This window comes from Bos javanicus, chromosome 10 (assembly GCF_032452875.1).
Source record: "Bos javanicus breed banteng chromosome 10, ARS-OSU_banteng_1.0, whole genome shotgun sequence".
Lineage (NCBI taxonomy): Eukaryota > Metazoa > Chordata > Mammalia > Artiodactyla > Bovidae > Bos > Bos javanicus.
The window spans coordinates 12,212,608-12,233,083 of record NC_083877.1 but is presented as its reverse complement, the minus strand read 5'-3'; the positions used below and the strand labels follow the sequence as shown (position 1 = coordinate 12,233,083).

At 45.1% G+C, this 20,476-nt stretch overlaps 1 protein-coding gene, 1 long non-coding RNA gene and 2 other non-coding genes across 5 annotated transcripts in view; 1 reads left to right on the top strand and 3 right to left on the bottom strand.

Annotated features, from left to right (window-relative positions):
* Positions 1-26: 26 nt before the first annotated feature.
* LOC133255641 (uncharacterized) lies at positions 27-13,992 on the bottom strand. The gene is made up of 2 exons (XR_009738997.1): positions 13,906-13,992; positions 27-3,550 (listed from the first exon to the last, which is right to left on the bottom strand). It is a non-coding gene; the product is annotated as an uncharacterized LOC133255641 (long non-coding RNA).
* LOC133256323 (U5 spliceosomal RNA) lies at positions 33-148 on the bottom strand. Its single transcript, XR_009739190.1, has one exon. It is a non-coding gene; the product is annotated as a U5 spliceosomal RNA (small nuclear RNA).
* On the bottom strand, positions 5,293-5,410 carry LOC133256324 (U5 spliceosomal RNA). Its single transcript, XR_009739191.1, has one exon. It is a non-coding gene; the product is annotated as a U5 spliceosomal RNA (small nuclear RNA).
* Positions 13,489-20,476, top strand: part of PARP16 (poly(ADP-ribose) polymerase family member 16) — a 25,308-nt gene continuing 18,320 nt past the window's right edge. Inside the window, exon 1 of one of the 2 annotated variants that reach the window (XM_061430099.1) lies at positions 13,489-14,320. In XM_061430099.1, coding sequence (XP_061286083.1) covers positions 14,147-14,320 — 174 coding nt within the window. In that variant the 5' untranslated portion in view covers positions 13,489-14,146. The remainder of the gene's footprint in view (positions 14,321-20,476) is intronic. The other variant, XM_061430098.1, reaches the window with a different exon arrangement.

The window sequence follows — 20,476 nt, the reverse complement described above, 5'->3', positions numbered from 1 at the left end:
GAATTGAGGTCTTATTTTTAACCAACATAAGTAGCTTTGCCAAAGCAAAGCCTCAAAAAATTGGTTTTAGACTCAGAGTTGTTCCTCTCCACGGAAATCTTTAGTAAAAGGCGAAAGATTTATACGATCTGAAGAGAAACCAGAGTATAAACTAACCCCTAAGTAATTCACAGCTCCAGTAACAGAAACTCCTAGATCAGTGAGAGTGACTAGCTAACACCGAGAGCCAGTGCCTGAACAAAAATTTCTAGATTACTCTGTAAACAAGGCCTAATTTCAGAAAACATAGGTAAAAGAAAATTTGAAGTTTTATAATTTTAAACGTGTACGGTGTGTAGCGCTGGGAGGGTATGCAAATAAGGCAAGTGGGCGGCCTCTCCGCTCGGGAAAGCTGTCTCCACGCACCGCCCCTGTGTCAGCACTAGGGGGCGAAGCGGCGGGCGGGCTGGCTGGCATGGACACGCCGCACCCAGCGGAGACCCGGGTTTCAGATGTTTTGTGTATGTCTGAGTTTGATTTCTGTTACAGACTTTGCTGTTAAATTGAAAAAGAAAAAAAAAAAAAAATAGCAAGTGACTGGCACCAAATTCATGACCGTGGTTCCTCCCTTCGGTGGATTGACGGTTTTCAAAGTTTGACAATTTCCTTTTTCTTGAACTGCGTGGTGGGCACACAGGTGTTTTGTCTGTTTGTACCATGCACGTCCAAGATGTACACTCTGGAATATTCTGCCGTTTGAGAAAAATTCATAGCCGTGTCCTGTTTAAAATTGGAGCTTTGGATATTCCCAGGGGGTCCAGTGGTTTGGGCTCTAGCTTTCACTCCCTGCTGGTTCCTTTCCTGGTATGGGAACTGAGTGAAGTCGCTCAGTCGTATCTCTTTGCGACCCCATGGACTGTAGCCTACCAGGCTCCTCGGTCCATGGAATTCTCCAGGCAAGAATACTGAAGTGGGTTGCCATTTCCTTCTCCAGGGGATCTTCCCAACCCAGGGTAGGGGAACTAAGATCCCTCAAAATGCGCAGGCAAAAAAAAAAAAAACAAAATGGCGCTTGCCGCGCTGGGTTTCAGATTTCCTGCCTCCTGATCTGATGCTACTTGTGGCGATGAAATCTTGTTATTTCAGCTTCAGACCTCGAGTCTCATCTTATTTAGAAAACAAACCAAAAAACCCCCATGAGCTGTACTCTCCTCTGCAGTGCTCAGGAACGGGCTCCGACAGTCTACAGAGACTCCTTAACGATTGTGGTAACTGAAAGTCTTGGGAAAGGAAATTGCAGTTCTTTGATTCTTTTCCGGAGGCCGTGTCAATATTCCACTTCCCAACTTTGATACCTCTCAGTTGTCATGTTTGGTTTGCTAGTTTTTCTGCTCACAATATATTTGACATTATATTTGGTTTAAATTAGTCGAAAACAGCTTTTGGGGGATATAATCCACTTACCACACAGTTCACCCATCTAAAGTGTACAAGTAAATAAATGGCACCCCACTCCAGTACTCTTGCCTGGAAAATCCCATGGACGGAGGAGCCTGGAAGGCTGCAGTCCATGGGGTCGTTAAGAGTCGGGCACAACTGAGCGACTTCACTTTCACTTTTCCCTTTCATGCATTGGAGAAGGAAATGGCAACCCACTCCAGTGTTCTTGTCTGGAGAATCCCAGGGACGGGGGAGCCTGGTGGGCTGCCGTCTATGGGGTCGCACAGAGTCAGACACGACTGAAGTGACTTAGCAAGTGGCTTTTAGCATATTCAGAATGGTGCGATCATCTCCACAATCGGGTGGCGCTAGTGGTAAAGAACCTGCCTGCCAATGCCGGAGGCTTGAGAGACTCAGGTTCAATCCCTGGGTCGGGAAGATCCCCTGGAAAAGCAAATGGCAACCCACTCCAGTATTCTTGCCAGGGGAATCCCATGGACAGAGGAGCCTAGCAGGCTACCGTCTATAGGGTTAGAAAGAGTCAGATACCACTGAAGTGACTTGACACGCATGCACACAATAGTGTTTTTGTTTTGTTTTGGCAGGCCTGTGAACCATATGGGATCTTGGTTCCCTAACCAGGGGTGAAACCTGCACCTCCTATAGTGGAGGCAGGGAGTCCTAACCACTGAACTGCCAGCAAAGTCCCCACAATCTAGTTTTAGAACATTTTCATCAACCCCAGAAAGGAATAGTTCCCATTAGCAGTTATTCCCCAGCTCTCCCATCCCCCAGCCTCTGCCAAATACTGTCTCTAAAGTGCCTATTCTAGACATTTCACACCAGTGAAAACATACAACTCCCTGGCTTTTTGTGACCGGTTTCCTTCACTTAGCCTGTTTCTGAGATTCATTCACACCATTCATTCATTCATTTGTTTTGAGATTCCTTTGTGTTCTTCCATATTTCACAGTGTGATGGGGAGTTAAAGACCCACGGAGGTGCAGCGTTCTCACCCTATGACGATAGTTACACCTCACAGGGCCTGGCCAGGGGCTCAGTCACTGAGGGGACAGGAAAAGTGTTTCTCTGCTCCTAGATTGGGGGGGACCTCTGGTCTCTCCTTCATTCTGAAAGGGTCCTGGGCAGCTTTCACTTGCTAGAGAACTACAAGGAGGGTTAACTTGTTTTTTAGCCGTTCCAAGCTCCATTGATGTTTCCAGGACTTCTGACTCCAGAGCATGGACACACCTCTGATTATAAATATGGGGTTTGAGGGGCTGGAACAATTTGTTTATAGTGTGCCTGGAATTTCCATTTCTGGCAACAATTCATACTAGTATGCAATGTAAGGTGGCAATCCCCAACCTGTTTGGCACCGGGGACAGTCTCATAGAAGACACTTTTTCCATGGTTGGGAGTGGGGGGATGGTTTCATGATGATTCAAGTGCATTACACTTATTGTGCACTTTATTTCTATTATTATTACATCAGCTCCACGTCAGATCATCAGGCATTGATAAAAGGCATACTAAAAAATATAAAACATAAAAACCTTTATTGGAATTTTTTTAATTGAAATTGTGATTTGTTCTTGTCTTCTTCCTGACTCTAAAGGGAACATTAATAACACTTTCTGTTACATGTGGTGTTTGCTCCAGGTTTTTGGTTGCTAAAATTCTTCCTTAGGTTAGGCAGATGTTAAATTTTACCTATATTGTTGTTAAGTCGCTTAGGCAGATGTTAAATTTTATCTATATTGTTGTTCAGTTGCTCAGTCATGTTTGACTCTTTACAACCCCATGGACAGGCAGTATGCCAAGCTTCCCTGATCTTCACCATCTCCTGGAGCTTACTCAAACTTATGTCCATCAAGTTGGTGATGCCATGCAATCATTTCATCCTCTGTCAGCCCCTTCTACTTCCTCCTTCAATTTTTCCCAGCATCAGGGTCTTTTCTAATGAGTCAGCTCTTCATATCAGGTGGCCAAAGTATTGGAGCTTCAGTTTCCAATGAATATTCAGGATTGATTTCCAATGAATATTCAGGATCGATTTCCTTTGGGATGGACTGGTTTGATCTCCTTGCAGTCCAAGGGATTCTCAAGCGTCTTCTCTGCAACATCACACCTAAATGTATAATGAATGGGTATTTGAATTTATTCTTTTTCTGCATTTGTGGAATTATTATAGAATGCTTTTGCTCTAATCTCTTCCAGTGAGGGTCTACATTAAGAGATTAATGTTAAATCAGCCTTACCTGTTCTTATGGGTTGTTCTCTAGTTCCTTTTTGTTGTGGCAGGATCCCAGAGGCTACCGCTACAAGTGGCAGGTATGAGACTTAGAGCAACACCTAATCCTTCCAGATTCTGCAGTGGAGAAGCACGCTCCTGTGCAAGGTAAATTGGGCCTCTAGGTCTCAGCTCTTGTCCCTTTCTCCTTTCTGCTGCAGCCTCTGTTGGCCACAAGGGGGCGCTTGCTTCCCCTTTTAGTGCTCAATTCTGCCACAAGTACCTGCGTGCTGTCCGGCGACCGCATGGACTGTAGCCCGCCAGTCTTTTCTGTTCATGGGATTATCCAGGCAAGAATACTGGAGTGGGTTGCCATTTCCTCCTCCAGGGGCTCTTCCTGACCTAGGGAGGCAACCCGCCTCTCTTGTCTCCCTCGTTGGCAGGCGGGTTCTTTACCACTAGCGCCACCTGGGAAGAAGCTTTGAAAACGTAAACGTGAAGTGGCTCAGTCGCGTCCGACTCTTCGCGACCCCATGGACTGTAGCCCGCCAGGCTTCTCTGTCCATGGGGATCCTCCAGGCAAGAATACTGGAGGGGGTTGTCATTTCCTTCTCTAGGGGATCTTCCCGACCCAGGGATGGGTCTCCCGCATTGCAGGCAGACTCTCTATTCTCTGCGCCAGCAGGGAAAGATACTTTAGGTGCAGAAAAATTACAAATTTACCCCAAAATAACTAACATCAAATGCTAAAGAATCACACTAAGCAAAGAAAATAATCGTAACAGGGCTGTAACTCCAAAATAGTGGCTCAAAGAAAAATAGTTTTATGAAAGTACTCTTAAATAAGATTAACTTTGGAAACTCCCTGGCAATCGAAAAGTTCGGACGCTGTGCTTTACTGCTGAGGTCCCAGGTTCAATTCCTGGCGGCTCACTCACTCATGTCTGACTCTGCGACCCCATAGGCTACAGCACACCAGGCTTCCTTGTATTTCACCATGTCTGGGAGCTTGCTCAAACACTTGTCTATTGAGTTGGTGATGTTCTCAACGTGTTCTCTAGAACCATTTTGTTCTCTACGTTGTCCCCTTCTCTATACAGGATTTGATTTCCTTGGTGGCTCAGAGGGTAAAGCGTCTGTTTTCAATGCGGGAGACCTGGGTTTGATCCCTGGGGTTCGGGAAGATTCCCCTGGAGAAAGCAATGGCAACCCAACTCCAGTACCTGGAAAATCCTATGGACAGAGGAGTCTGGTAAATACAGTCTACGGGGTCACAAAAAGTCGGACATGACGGTGTAGCTTCACTTTCACAGCATTTAAAGCACATGTGAATAACATTGTAGAAGCACCTCCAGGATTAATGTATTATGATAACAACATTTCGGAGACATACTGGAAAAACCTACTTGGTTCTAATAAGCTGTGTTAGTCAAAGTTGTTTCATCAATTTATTTTTACTGACTTAATGAATTAACACCTCAAAGAACCTTTAAAAACAAACGACAAAATCAGAAAGCCATACTGTACATGCCTACCTACTGCTATTATATAACTAATGTGCTATTAACAAGTATATGACAAGGCGGTAGTCTACAAACACTACGAAAAATACTAGTTCTTTCTTTTAGACAAGAACAAACAGCCCCGCACTAAGCAAGGCTTACAAAAAATTAGTTTAAGACTCAAAATTGTTTCTCTCCACGGAAATCTTTAGTAAAAGGCGAAAGATTTATACGTTTTGAAGAGAAATAAGAGTATACCTGTTGCTGCCCGTAATTCGTTTCCAGTAACTACAACTCCTAGTGCACTGATGGTGACTATTTATTCCCAAGGTCACTACCTGAGGAAATTTACTCAAGGAATTCTGAAAATAATATTTTCACATTTAGAAAATTCAACTAAGTAAAATTTTTTTATTAAACTCGAAAACTATTAAACTGTTTGCAGTGCATTGTGGGTATGCAAATGAGCCTGAGTGATCGCCCTTCCCCCTCGGAAAGTACCATATTCAAACCCGGCTCTGGGGCCAACTTTAAGGGCCGACGCCATGGCTTGGCTGCCTATGATCTAAACTCCGGGTTGGTCTACTAGAGACATTCTGAGTTTATCTGTTCGCACACTGGGACTTTGATATCTTTTTTTTTTTTTTTGGTATCTTTTAAATAAAATAATTTTCTGATAGTTGAGGTGGGGGCGGTCCTTGAGGATAGATAGCAAAGTAATTGTTAATATGAAGTCCAGAATAGTGGTTACTTACAGTAGGGAGTGAGGAGTGTGACTGGGGAAAGGACCACAGAGAGTTTCAAAGGTGTTGGCCCTATCTTTCTTCTTAAACTGGGAGGGAGGCAGCAAGGTACCTTTTTAAAAAATTTTCTTTATTTTGATGTGGATAATTTTTAAAGTCTTTATTGAATTTATTACAATATTTCTTCTGTTTTATATTTTTTGTTTTTTTGACCTCAAGACATGTGGGATTTTAGTTCCTTGGTCAAGAATCAAACCTACAACCCCCTGCATTGGAATGCCAAAGTCTTAACCACTGGACCACCAGGGAAGTCCCCATTTTATTACCTTTTCAATTATATTCAGATATCATATAACACCGTGTATCATACTCATGAGCATTGTGAATCTTCCCCATCATTGACGTCTATTTTTATGTCTTTTCATCTAGCTTTTTAAATTAAATATTTTATTTTAAAAAAATGCCTTTTTTTGGGCTGCGTTGTTGCTTTTGCGCAGGCTTTCACTAGTTGTGGAAAGCAGGGGCTACTCTTCATTGTGGTGTCTGGCCTTCCCACTGCAGTGGGAGCACAGGCTCTGGTTTCGGAGCACAGGCTCTAGGTGCGCCGGCTTCATTAGCTGTGGCACATCTGCTCAATGGTTGCAGCTCACAGGCTCTGGAGCTCAAGCTTAGTTGCTCCAAGGCATGTGCAATCTTCCTGCAGCAGGGACTGAACCCAGGCCCCAGGCACTGGCAGGCAGATTTTTATCAACTAAGGCATCAGGGAAGTCCCTCCTACAGTTTTATAAATTTACAACAAAGATTTTTTTGGTTAGATTTACTTTACCCTTAATACTTTGTAGTTTGGGGGGCTAGTATAGATTTTTTAAATTAGAATTTGTTGTTGACATTATAGTATTAGTTGAATTTTATTTATTGCTCTTGCATGGGTTAAGCCCATGCACCACAGTTACTGAACCAGTGTGTCTAGAGCACCTGATCTGCAACAAGAGAAGCCAATGCAATGAGCAGCCCACTGCAAGGAAGACCCAGGGCAGCCAAAAATAAATAAATAAATAAAATATATATTAAAAAGGGCTTCCGAGGTGGCGCCAGTGATAAAGAACCCGCCTGCCAATACAAGAGACATAAGAGATGCCAGCTTGATCCCAGGGTCCAGAAGATCCCCTGGAGGAGGGCATAGCAACCCACTCCAGTATTCTTGCCTGGAGAATCCCATGGACAGAGGAGCCTGGTGGGCTACAGTCCGTAGGGTTGCAAAGAGTTGGACACGACTGAAGTGACTTAGTATGCACATATATAAAGAGAAAAATGATCCTGCATCTTCATTTTTTACTGGACCTCAAAAATTATTTGGTGGAATTGTTTTGATTAAGCTAATAGCATTGTACTCCTAGTATATTGCATTTTTTTTCTTCTTGCAGTGTAGGCGGATATTGAGTTAATCGTAAGTTTCCCTTTTAATATATAAATATGGAAAATTATACTCATAGATTTTGTATCATAAATTAACTCTGCATGTATAACCTAAACTCAATTTAGCAACAATGGATTTTTAAGTAGACAATTTTGTAAGAAAAGTTTCAAACATTTTAAAATTTTAAAGAAAAATTGTGAAGATAATGCAGAGTTTCTGTATACCCCACACCCAGTCATCCCAATCACTAACGTTATCAATATGGTACATTTATTATAATTGATGAATCAGTAGTCCATAGTTTATTCAGGTTTCCTTGGTTTTTATCTAATGTCCTTTTTGTGTTCAAGGATCCTACCCAGGATACTACATTTTATTTAGTAGTTGTGTCTCCTTAGGTTCCTCTGGCCTCTGAGTTTCGTAGACTTTCCTTGTTCTGATGCCTTTGAGTTTTGAGGTATACTGATATTGCATAGACTCTCCTTGTATTGGTGTTTTTCGTGTGTGGCTGTACTGGGTCTTTGTTGGGGTTGTGCAGGCTGTTCCTTGCAGTGCGTGGGGCTTCTCTAGTTGAAGCGCATGGTCTTAGTTGCCCCACAGTTGTTTTAGTTTCCTGACCAGGGATCAAACCGATGGCCTCTACATCGGAGTGTGGACCCTTAACCACTGGACCACCAACGAAGGCCCTCCTCCCCCATTGGGATTTGTCTGATGTTTTCTCATGATTGGTGGTGGTGGTGGTTTAGTTTCTAAGTCATGTTTGACTCTTGCAACCCCATGGACTATAGGCCACCAGGCTCCTCTGTCCATGGGGTTTCCCAGGCAAGGATACCAGAATGGGTTGCCATTTCCTTCTCCAGGGGATCTTCCTAACCCAGGGACTGAACTTGTGTCTCCTGCATTGCAGGTGGATTCTTGACTGACTGAGCTACCAGGGAAATCCTTTCTCATGATCAGACTAGGGTAATATGTTTCTGAGAGGACGTCTACATAGGTATATTTCCATTTTCATAATTTCATTTCAAAGGTACATACATCAACATAATGTATCACTGTTGATATGATGACATTAATCAGCTCTAGAGAGGGGATGGGGATAGGGGTTGAATCAATCACCAGTGGTCAATGATTGGATCAACCATGCCTAAGTAATGAGGCCTCCATAAAAGTCCAAAAATGATGGGGTTCAGAGAGCTCTGGGGTTGCTGAACACGTAGTGATGCTGGGGGAATGGTAACCCCCCACCCGAAAGAGCATGGAGAAAGCCCCTTCCCACATATTTGCCCTGTCATCACTTTCATTTGGCTCCTCCTGTGATTCTATATTTTTATACTCTAGGAAGTTAACTTTTTCTGAATTCTGTGAACCACTGCAGCAAATTAATCAAATCCAAGGACAGGGACATGGAAGCCTCCGATTTACAGCTAGTTGGTCAGAAGCACAGGTGATAACCTGGCCTTGAGATTGCAACAGAAAATTATGAGACATGCAAAGAAATAGGAAAGTGTGACTCATACACTGGGGGATAAACAGTCAACAAAAACTGCCTGTGAAAGCAACCAGATGTTGGGTTTAACAGGCAAAGCCTTCAAAGTAGCCTTTATAAATATGTTCAAGGAGCTAAAGGAAGTGATTGAAGAAAGAAAGGAAGGAATAAGGATAATGTTACATCAAATAGAGACTACTTTATTGATAGAAATAAAAGAGAAATTATTCAAAAAGAAACAAATGGAAATGCTGGAGTTGAAAAGTATGATAATTGAAACGAAAATTTCACAAGAGGGCTCAGTGGTAGATGTAAATTGACAGAAGAAAGAACCAGCAAATTTGAAGATAGACTGAGAGAGATTACATAATCCAAGAACAGAGAGGAAAACACTGAAGACAAGTTACCAGAGCCTCAGAGAAATGCGGGACACCATAAACACATCAACACATGTGTAATGGCAGTACCAGAAGAAGAGACACGAGAAAGGAAGAGAAAAAACATTTGAAGAAATAACAGCTAAAAACGTCCCAGATTATAAAAATAACCATTTACACATCCAGGAATCGAATGGATTCCAAATAAAATACAATTCAGTGAGGTCCACAGACACAGCACAGTATTGAATAAAAATGCCCAAAGCCAAAGACAAGCAGGGAATCTTAAAAACAGCAAGAGAATAATGCCTCATCACTTACTCATAATAGCCAAACGGGAGAGGCAATCCAAACGACTGCTCAGTAATGAATGGATAGACAGAAGGTGGTATATGCAGATAATGGAATAATATTCAGCCCTAGAAAGGAATGAAGTATCGATGCATGCTACAACACGGACGGACTTTGAAACATCATACTCGAAGGGAAAGAACAAGTCACAAAACACCACATGGTATGTGACTCCATTATGTGAAATGGCCAGAATGGGCAAGCCTAAAGAGACAGAAAGCAGATCAATGGTTGCTTAGGGCTGGCGTACTTGAGAGCATAGGGTGGTGATAGCCTAAGTATATAGGATTTCTTTTTGATGTGGTGATAATGTTTTTAAATTCACGACAGTGATGGTTGCACATATCTGCAAATGTACTAAAAACTCTTGTTTTACACTTTAAATGTGAACTGTGTGGGCTGTGGATTATATTTCAATAAAGCTGCTTTAAAAAAAAAATAAAAAGAACCACAGTGATATGGAACTAGATAACCCAGCTTGCTCTTAAGAGCTCCCAGCCTCTAGAGTGGCATCCTCAGAGACCTTTCCACACCCCCTTGAACATGGGTATTAACAGTGCGACTCTCATTTCGTGTGTGAGACAGCATACTCAACAAAAAGGAAATTTCAGGTATTCATCCAACAAACACTCCTTGAGGCCAGTAAGGTAGCCTTGTCTAAGGGTCCACAGTGGATAAGAGCAGTGGTTCCCAGATCCCCCACCTCCCTGCCATAGGCTCTGCCTTTCTGGGTCTGACCTTTGGCAGCCATGTTAGAGTTCCTGAGTCCCGTGAGGCTCTCAGGATTTTCAGGACACTAAGGGTCTTTTTGGAATGAAAACCACAATCACAGAAAACTAATCAAACTAATCACATGGCCCACAGCCTTGTCTAACTCAATGAAACTATGAGCCATGCCGTGTAGGGCCACCAAAGATGGATGGGTCATTGTGGAGAGTTCCGACAAAACATGGTCCACTGAAGAAGGGAATAGCAAACCACTTCAGTATTCTTGCCTTGAGAACTCCATGAACAGTATGAAAAGGCAAAAAGATAGGACACTGAAAGACGAACTCCCCAGGTCAGTAGGTGCCCAGTGTGCTACTAGAGAACAATGGAGAAATAACTCCAGAAAGAATGAAGAGATGGAGCCAAAGCAAAAACAACACCCAGTTGTGGATGTGACTGGTGATGGAAGTAAAGTCCAATGCTGTAAAGAGCAATATTGCATAGAAACCTGGAATGTTAGGTCCATGAATCAAGGCAAATTGGAAGTGGTCAAACAATAGATGCCAAGGGTGAATATAGACATATTAGGAATCACGGAACTAAAATGGACTGGAATGGGCGAATTGAACTCAGATGACCATTATATCTACTACCGTGGGCAAGAATCCCTTAGAAGAAATGGAGTAGCCATCATGGTCAACAAAAGAGTCCAAAATGCAGTACTTGGGTGCAATCTCAAAAATGACAGAATGATCTGTGTTCATTTCAAGGCAAACCATTCAATATGACAGTAATTCAAGTCTATGACCAAACCAGTAATGCTGAAGAAGCTGAAGTTGAATGATTCTATGAAGACCTATAAGACCTTCTAGAACTCACCACCCCCCCCCCAAAAAAAGATGTCCTTTTCATCATAGGAGACTGGCATGCAAAAGTAGGAAGTCAAGAGATACCTGGAGTAACAGGCAAATTTGGCCTTGGAGTACAAAATGAAGCAGGGCAAAGGCTAACAGAGTTTTGCCAAGAGAATGAACTGTTCATAGCAAACATCCTTTTCTAACAACACAAGATAATCAGTTTGATTAATATAATCAGTTTGATATAATATAATCAGTTTGATTATATTCTTTGCATAGGTGCATAGACAAAGGTGGAGAAGCTCTATACAGCTAGCAAAAACAAGACTGGGAGCTGACTGTGGCTCAGATCATAAACTCCTTATTGCAAAATTCAGACTCAAATTGAAGAAAGTAGGGAAAACCACTGGAGAAGGCAATGGCAACCCACTCCAGTACTCTTGCCTGGAAAATCCCATGGACGGAGGAGCCTGGTAGACTGCAATCCATGAGGTCGTGAAGAGTCGGACATGACTGAGGGACTTCACTTTCACTTTTCACTTTCATGCATTGGAGAAGGAAATGGCAACCCACTCCAGTGTTCTTGCCTGGAGAATCCCAGGGACGGGGGAGCCTGTGGGCTGCTGTCTACGGGGTCACACAGAGTTGGACACAACTGAAGTGACTTAGCAAAGAGCCTCTTGATGAAAGTGAAAGAGGAGAGTGAAAAAGTTGGCTTAAAACTCAACATTCAGAAAAGTAAGATCATGGCATCCAGTCCCATCACTTCATGGCAAATAGATGGGGAAACAATGGAAACTGTGACGGACTTTATTTTTGGAGGAGCTCCAAAATCACTGCAGATGGTGACTGCAGTCATGAAAATAAAAGACGCTTGCTTCTTGGAAGAAAAGCTAGGACCAACCTAGACAGCATATTAAAAAGCAGAGACATTACTTTGCCGACAAAGATCCATCTAGTCAAAGCTATGGTTTTTCCAGTGGTCATGTATGGATGTGAGAGTTGGACCATAAAGAAAGGAAGCACCGAAAAATTGATGCTCTTGAACTGTGGTGTTGGAGAAGACTCTTGAGAGTCCCTTGGACTGCAAGGAGATCCAACCAGTCAATCCTAAAGGATATCAGTCCTGAATATTCATTTGAAGGACTGATGCTGAAGCTGAAACTCCAATACTTTGGCCACCTGATTTGAAAAACCAACTCATTTGAAAAGACCCTGATGCTGGGAAAGATTGAAGGCAGGAGGAGAAGGGGATGACAGAGGATGGGATGGTTGGATGGCATCACCAACTGGATGGACATGAGTTTGAGCAAACTCCAGGAGTTGGTGATGGTCAGGGAAGCCTGGTGTGCTGTAGTCCATGGGGTCGTAAAGAGTCGGACATGACTGAGCAACTGAACTGACTGAAGAGTTTTTTCTGAGACCATAAGGCTCTCAGACACTTTTTGATGCTTCTGGAGCAGTACAGGTCTCACAGCATCCAGAGGTTTGATGTGGTTTGATGCGGACTCCTGGGAACAGCCAGCACTGATTGGAAGTGAGTGTGAGCCTGGGAAACCATGTGATGGCTGGTGGTCTAGTCTTGCTCTTTCTCCCAAAGTCATACATAAATGAGAGCAAGGACCTCTCCTCTGAGCTCAGGGTGCTACTCAGTCTGGATGGAGAAGGTTTGGGAAGTTCCTCCCTTGGAGGATGCTTGAGTGCGGAGGTGTGGGGAGGGTGTTGAGGGGCTTCTTGGTGTAGGAATTAGCCATCACGTGTGCTTAGATTTCCATGTGACCATGAGGCCAAAATGTGGGGGTTATCTTAATGGAGTTGTGAGTTGGCAGAGGGGATGAGGGTCTGTCCCTTCCCTCCTGCAGAACCGGGTCAATCTGCCCTCTGCCCGCCCCTATTACTTGTCTCCAGGGGGGCTCCCTTTTTTGGAGGCTCTCAAAGGTCTTGTCTGAGAAGCCAGAGACTTTTGCAGTGCAGCGAATTCTGAAAAGCAGAGGAAAGGTCTTTTGGTTTTTAGAATCTCGGATTCACGCAGCTGGCTGTGGAACCTTGGGCAATCATGGTAGCCCTCTGAAACCCAGTTGCTCTGGGTGTTAAATGACTTTTTCTGCGTCAGCCCGTTTTGGAGGGATTTGATTCCAGAGGGAGGCAGGAGGTAGTAGCAATTCTCCAGGTGAGACCAGCAGGCTGAGCCCGCGGTGGGTCAAAAGTGCGCCTGGGTCAGTTTCTACTCGGGGCTTCAGCGAGGATGGCCGCAGCAGCGTGGGCGACGCCGCCCGGGCCGCACACAGGTTAGCCGGGGACCACGCGAGCAAGGGCGCGCGGACGCTCCCAGCACTTGGGAGTGGGCGGAGGCGGACGCGGGAAGGGGCGGGCCCTCGCTGGGCGGGGCGGAGCGCCAGGCCGCGCCCGAGGCTCGGCGGGGAAGACAGGTAGGCCCCTGCGTTCAGGGGGGCGCTGGAGTCCTTCCGAGGGGCGCCGCGCGGCAAACGGACACCTACAGCTGGCGGAACGCAGGCAACGCCGAGGGCAGCCAGGCGAACGCCGGGGCTTGCGGCGGCGCCGGTCGAAGGCGGGACAGGAAGGCCCGGGCCGCGCCGCAGCTTCTCCCGGCGTAGGGAGCGGGATCGGGCCGCGGTCCCCTCCGGGGGTGCCCCCACCCTAGGCCGCTTCAGAGGACACGTGTCGGGACGCTGTCGTCTCACCCATGTCATAGCCCCTCCCCCAGGTCCGGGATCCCCGTCCGGCCGGCCCCATTATCCCCCGGCCCACCCCTCGCGCTGGCCCGCGGTCCCGGCCGGGTCCCTCTCCTCACCCGTCCGTCTCCCTGGGCGGCGAGTGGCTCGGCCCCCCGCAGAAGACACTCGTCAGCACGTTCTCACCCTGTCATCTCCTCTCTCCGCCTAGCTCGTCCCCGGCCGAGAGACCCCGGCCCCCTCCAGCCCATTGTCCGCGGGCCCAGCCCCGCGCTGACCGCAGGCTTGGCCCTACCTATCCCCCAACCCCCCGCCCTCACACCTCGGCGCGTCTCCCCGGACAACGCGCGGCGCCCCGGGATGCAGCCCGTGGGGTGGGCGGCCGTCAGGGAGGCGGCAGGCCGTGACGTGCTGGCCGCCGACCTGCGCTGCAGCTTCTTCGCCTCGGCCCTGCGGAGCTACAAGCGCGACTCAGTGCTGCGGCCCTTCCCCGCGTCCTATGCCCGCCACGACTGCAAGGACTTCGAGGCCCTGGTGAGTGTGCCCCGTCGTCCCCGACACTGCGTCCGGGCCGCGTTGTGTGTGGAATCCGTGTTTCGTGAAGGTGCCAGCCCCGCACTTAACACCCCCAGCCTGGTCTTGGGGAAGGTTTGTTTCCAGGAGCTCAGAACACTCCCAACACCCTAGATATTGACACTCCCAAGTGACTCCCCGAGATGAAGTGAGGAATTCAACAGTTTCATAGGCCTCCACAGCATTTCCTAGTGAATCAGCTGATTCTGCTAAATAGGAAGTTATCTATCCCTTTGCAAATAATGAGACATCATAAGTCATCAAAGCCACCGGGACCTCATCTTCAGATGACCTAATATATGGCCAGTACTTTTATAAATTGTAACATATGTCCACTGCACATGTAAGCTGTTATTTCTCTGATGATTCAGGAGGCACTTAATTTCTTGCAGAGTTCACCTCAGGGTCAGCCTTCCAGATATTAGTTATCTTTGTAATCCAAATATTTGGAATTACCTAGAAAAATCGAACTTGCCAAACTTGCTTCTGTGAGAAATACAAAATCAAAAGCCTATAGGCTTTAAAGACATTGAGTTTCAGAAAAAACTCCAGGTCTACCCCGGTTTCATTGGTGAGTTCTGCCAATCACTGAGGAACTAAGTAATTGCAGTCTTGCACAAATTCTTCCAGAGTAGAAAAATAGGATAGTGTAATCTTGATACTAAATCTAATAAGAATGATACAAGGAAATTATAGGCCAATGTCACTGAAGAGTATAAATATAGAGATCATCTATTAGGATCCTAAAATTAGCAATATTTAAAAAGAATAATTACTTATTAATAGGTTGGGTTTTTACCAGAAATGTGAAATTAGTTCAACATTAGAAAATCTCTTAATATTACAAGCCATTTTTACAGAATGTTGATCATGATTAGAATCAACAGATGTTTAAAATTATCTCTGATGAGGTGGTCAGTATTGGGTGACCCTTTTTGTTTTCACTCCCAGATGGTCAAGGGACAACGGCCCAGCTTCCTGGCCCCTGCCTTGTCCACTGCAGCTTAGGCTAGGGGTGTGTGGAGGGGGCTTCAGATCTGGACCACAGTGCATAGGGGTTTCAGGGTACAGGGAATGGGAGGTTGGAGAAAGAGGCAAGCAGACTGACGTCCCCCACTGTTTGTTCTGCAAATTCAAATATTTAATTGTGTGCATTTGTGCTATCAGAGTGTTGGGGAATGAACCTTTCTTCAGTTTTGTCAGTGGATATATACTGAGTTCCTGCTGTGGGCCAGGTGCTAAGGATACAAAATTAAAAGAATAAAGGAGAGGTTAACAGTCTGATCAGTTATCCTATGGGGTAAGCCCTGTATACAACGCAGAAGCCCAGAGCAGGACTCTACACCTTGGCAGTGGGCTGGAATTAGAGAGCACTAACAGTTACAACGCCATGCTGAGTCCCCAGGGACATGGAGGATTTGGAGTTGCTGAGAGAAGGAAAGAGGTATTCCAGGAGGAGTAGCAGGATGGGCAGAATACCAGGATCTCACCAAGAAGGACAAGTCTGTGCTTCCGTGTGACTTTTGTGGGGAACAGGAAAAGATCAGGGCAAGCAGGGCTGGGCATGATCTGCCCAGATGTGTAGATTTTATCCTTGGTCTGGGAGGGCAGTAGTGACATCCAGGATGTATAGGACCCTTGTGGTGGCAGGGTCACAGGGGCATCTGTTCAGGAGTAGAGAGAGAAAAAACTGGGGGTCAGAGGGACCGAACTCACCAGAGGTGATGCCCCACAATATGCTTTATTATTTTTTTCCAAGAAACATCCAAATGGACTAGAATGCTCAGCATGTTCTCTTTCTGCTAGAACAGAATCAGGTTACTTTGATGGATATGGGATAAACGCAGAGGGATCTTCGGAGTTGCTCACGCATTGATTTGTTCATGCTTTTTAAAAAATTCATTTTACTTATACAAGTAATGTTTGATTATATTCTTGTTATAAAAAATCCAAGTGATAAAGTATAAGCGCCCCTGATGGAGCTCACCCTGTCCCACATCCCTCTCCATAGCTACTAGTGCACTCAATTTGAGGCATATGCTTCCTCCCATACTGGTAATTCCTTAGGAGAGCATTGACAATTTGGGTAGCCCCAAATAGCCGCCTCCTCTGTAGGGATAGACTGTCTTGTGCATGGGGCTCATTTGGGGGCCATTTTTAGACAGTACACTCTTTCTCTCAGGGGCCACTGAAAAAACGCAGGTTCTTACCATCCCAACCTGTTACCATTCCTTATTGGGCCCCAGAGTGAGGGAAGTTAGCCCAGGCCATGCAGATTCTTGGTTTTCTTTTAGGCAGAAAGAGCTTTCAGAAGCTCTTTCTGAGGAGAAACCTCTCACCAGGCAGGGCCTGGCACGACCTCTGGGGGCATGCGCATGTTCTTAGATAAACACACTTCAGGTTTCGTTTTGCCACATGTTACATGAGTTAAAGAAAAGGTGCAGAGAACTTGGCATCTGGACCTGAATCTCTCTGACTCAAAGGTTAACCTTTAAAAGGGAGTCAGATCTGGACTCGGCCTTCTGGATCATTTTGTGGTTACTTGGAGAAGGAAGGTTTGTAGCTTTTAAAAGTCTCCCATTTTCCATCCCTGATCAGGGAAGATCCTATGTGCCTCAGAGCGACTGAGCTCCTGTGTCACAGCTGCTGGAAAAACATTTCCCATTTTAATTTGTTTGGCTAAAAGCACTTGGAAGTAGTAGTGTGAAACAGTGTATCATTTTCAGCCATTTAAAATTAATTTTCTCTACACTATGAGGTGTCCTAACACCTGTAACACACTTGTTGCAGTTTCCAAAAATTAGAGCTCTGGCTTAAATTACTTCCTTGACAGTTGTCTTCCTGAGACTGCCCCCCTGCTGAGCCACACTCTGAGGCTTAGCATGGCTCTGGCCTGTTCTTTCATGGACTTCCCTGATGGCTCAGATGGTAGAGAATCTGCCTGCAGTATAGGAGACCTGGGTTTGATTATTTCATAGCCCCCCAAGTTCCAAATCATCTCTCAAGAGCCTTGTTTTGAGAACATTTCTGTCAGTGTCAGCTTTTTGATTTTGTACTAGATCTTTGTATTCCCAGTGCCTGGCCTGGGAGGTGCTTACCAGATGTTTGAGGAATCGCACTGGGTATGTGCCGATTGCCCAGGCTGAGGGTTTTCATTCTGTTTCTTGGGAAAAGAGTTGACTAAGCTCTTTTCAGGTCAGAGAATCTGTAGCATTCTTGGAATGTCCAATAGCCTTGACCATCAGCCCCCTCAGACTTCAGGTTGTACAGTTCACATTCCTGAATCACGAACACAGAATCTTGTCTCTGGCGTCACACCTGTAAGGTTTTTTGTTCTGTTTTTCCCCCTAGAAAACACCATGCCCTGGTTCTCCATTAGCCTGCAGACCCTTGCTGGGGGTGGGAGGTGGGCGGGGATGGCTCTTTTGTATTAATTTCAGCCCCTTACCACCCAAAGTGTGGTTGAGGGCCTGCAGAATCAGCATCACTTCGGAGCTTGTTAGAAATGCAGCTTGTTGGGCTGCACCCCAGACCTACCCAATCAAAATATGCATTTTAAGGAGATCCATGGGTGTTTCTGGGTGTTTGTGGGCTTCTCTTGTGGCTCAGCTGGTCAAGAATCCGCCTGCAATGTGGGAGACCTGGGTTCGATCCCTGGTCGAAGATTGGGAAGATTCCCTGGAGAAGGGAAAGGCTACCCACTTCAGTATTCTGGCCTGGAGAATTCCATGGACTGTATAGTCCATGGGGTCACAAACAGTCAGACACGACTGAGTGACTTTCACTGGGGATTTGTGTGCCTAGTAAAGCCTGAGAAGCACTGCAGCTAGTCTACACTGTTCCCATCTCCTATTCGGGGGCCCAAACTTCTCCAGTGACTGTTGGTTCAGGTCTGGTTTATAATGTATAGACAAACTGACTCCTCAATGTCTGGATTAAAATGTGAATAAGCTTCTTCCCTGCCCCAGGGCATGCCTGCCCTCTCCAGGCCACCCCCTCTCTGTCCATCCAAACTCTGCTTCATCCTTTCAGATACAGCTGGAACCTCCTGTTATTCTGTGCCTCCACTTCCTAGCAGGTAGGAGTCCTTCGTCTGGGTTCCTACACAATTTTAACAAATTTGCTCTTATAAATAATGCTGTGACAGGAATTCCCCTGGGGTCCAGTGGTTAGGACACCATGCTTTTGTTGCCAAGGGCACGGGTTTGATCCCTGGTCAGCAAACTAAGGTCCTTCTATTACATTAATCATTGCTTATATCTCTAGTTATTTTCTTGAAGTAAATTCCAAAAGCTGAAATTGTGGCTCATCAGCTAACAGACCTTTCTAAGGAAGATTTTTGTTGCTTATTTCCAGATTGGAAATTGAATATTAACATTTACTGGGAAGATCATTCCCCCTTATAGGGCCTCAACCTTGGCTTGAATTGGAATTACCTGAGAAGCTTCAGAAACTACTGACATCTGGGTCTCACCGCGTAGATATTCTGATTTAATTGGTTTGAGGTGAAACCTAGGCATTGTGTTTTTTGTTTATTTGTAGAGAATATGTAGTTTAAATTTTTTTCTAGCAATTGATTTGATCATTTCATGGGCACTCATATGCTGAGTAGTGGAGGAAATGGTAGCAAACGGATTCAGTGTGGTCAATAAGTGTCCTTTAGGTACATACTTGGTATCTCAATGTAAACCTCTCAATATCTCAGATTATTTTTTTATTTCTGTTTTCAGGAAGACTGTGTGTAATGCATTTAATCCTCCTAATAACTCAATGATGTAGATTCTGTTACCATCTCTGTCACCATCCGCTCATCAGTATATGAGGTGGAGGCAGACAACTCTCCAGCTTCCAGGTGATGCTGGTGTGGGGTTAGGGTAGAAAACCACCGTTTTAAAGGGTCCCTGTGATGACTCTTTTTATGAAGAGGACTCTTGTAGACTCTCAACCCTAATCTGTTTTAGTCAATCTGGATTTTCATAACTTCAGTTCAGTTCATTTAGTCACTCAGTCGTGTCTGACTCTTTTTGACCCCAGGCCTGCAGCATGCCAGGGTTCCCTGTCCATTATCAACTCCCGAAGCTTGCTAAAACTCTTGTCCATCCAGTCAGTGATGCCATCCAACCATCTCATCCTCTCTCATCCCCTTCTCCTGCCTTCAATCTTTCCCAGCATCAGGGTCTTTTCTAATGAGTGACTTCTTCGCATCAGGTGGCCAAAGTATTGGAGTTTCAGCTTCAGAATCAGTCCTTCCAGTGAATATTCAGGACTGATCTCCTTTAGGATGGACTGGTTGGATCTCCTTGCAGTCCAAGTGACTCTCAAGAGTCTTCTCCAACACCACAGTTCAAAAACATCAATTCTTCAGTTCTCAGCTTTCTTTATGGTCTAACTCTCTCATCCATACATGACTACTAGAAAAAAACATAGCTTTGACTACATGGACCTTTGTTGGCGAAGTAATGTCTCTGCGTTTTAATATGCTATGTTGGTCATAGCTTTTCTTCCAAGGAGCAAGCATCTTTTAATTTCATGGCTGCAGTCACCATCTGCAGTGATTTTGGAGCCCCCCAAAATAAAGTCTGTAATGGTTTCCATTGTTTCCCCAACTATTTGCCATGAAATGATGGGACTGAATGCCATGATCTCTGTTTTTTGAATGTTGAGTTTTAAGCCAGCTTTTTCACTCTCCTCTTTCACTTTTATCAAGAGACTCTTTAGTTCTTCTTTGCTTTCTGCCATAAGGGTGGTGTCAATCTGTATATCTGAGGTTATTGACATTTCTCCTGACAATTTTGATTCCAGCTCGTGCTTCATCCAGCCTGGCATTTCGCACGATGTACTCTACATATAAGTTAAATAAGCAGGGTAACAATGTACAACCTTGATGTACTCCTTTCCCAACTGGAGAAGGGAATGTCAAACCACTTCAGTATTCTTGCCTTGAGAACCCCATGAATGGTATGAAAAGGCAAAAAGATAGGACACTGAAAGACAAACTCCCCAGGTCAGTAGGTGCCCAATATGTTACTGGAGAAGAGTGGAGAAATAACTCCAGAAAGAATGAAGGGATGGAGCCAGAGCAAAAACAGTGCCCAGTTGTGGATGTGACTGGTGATA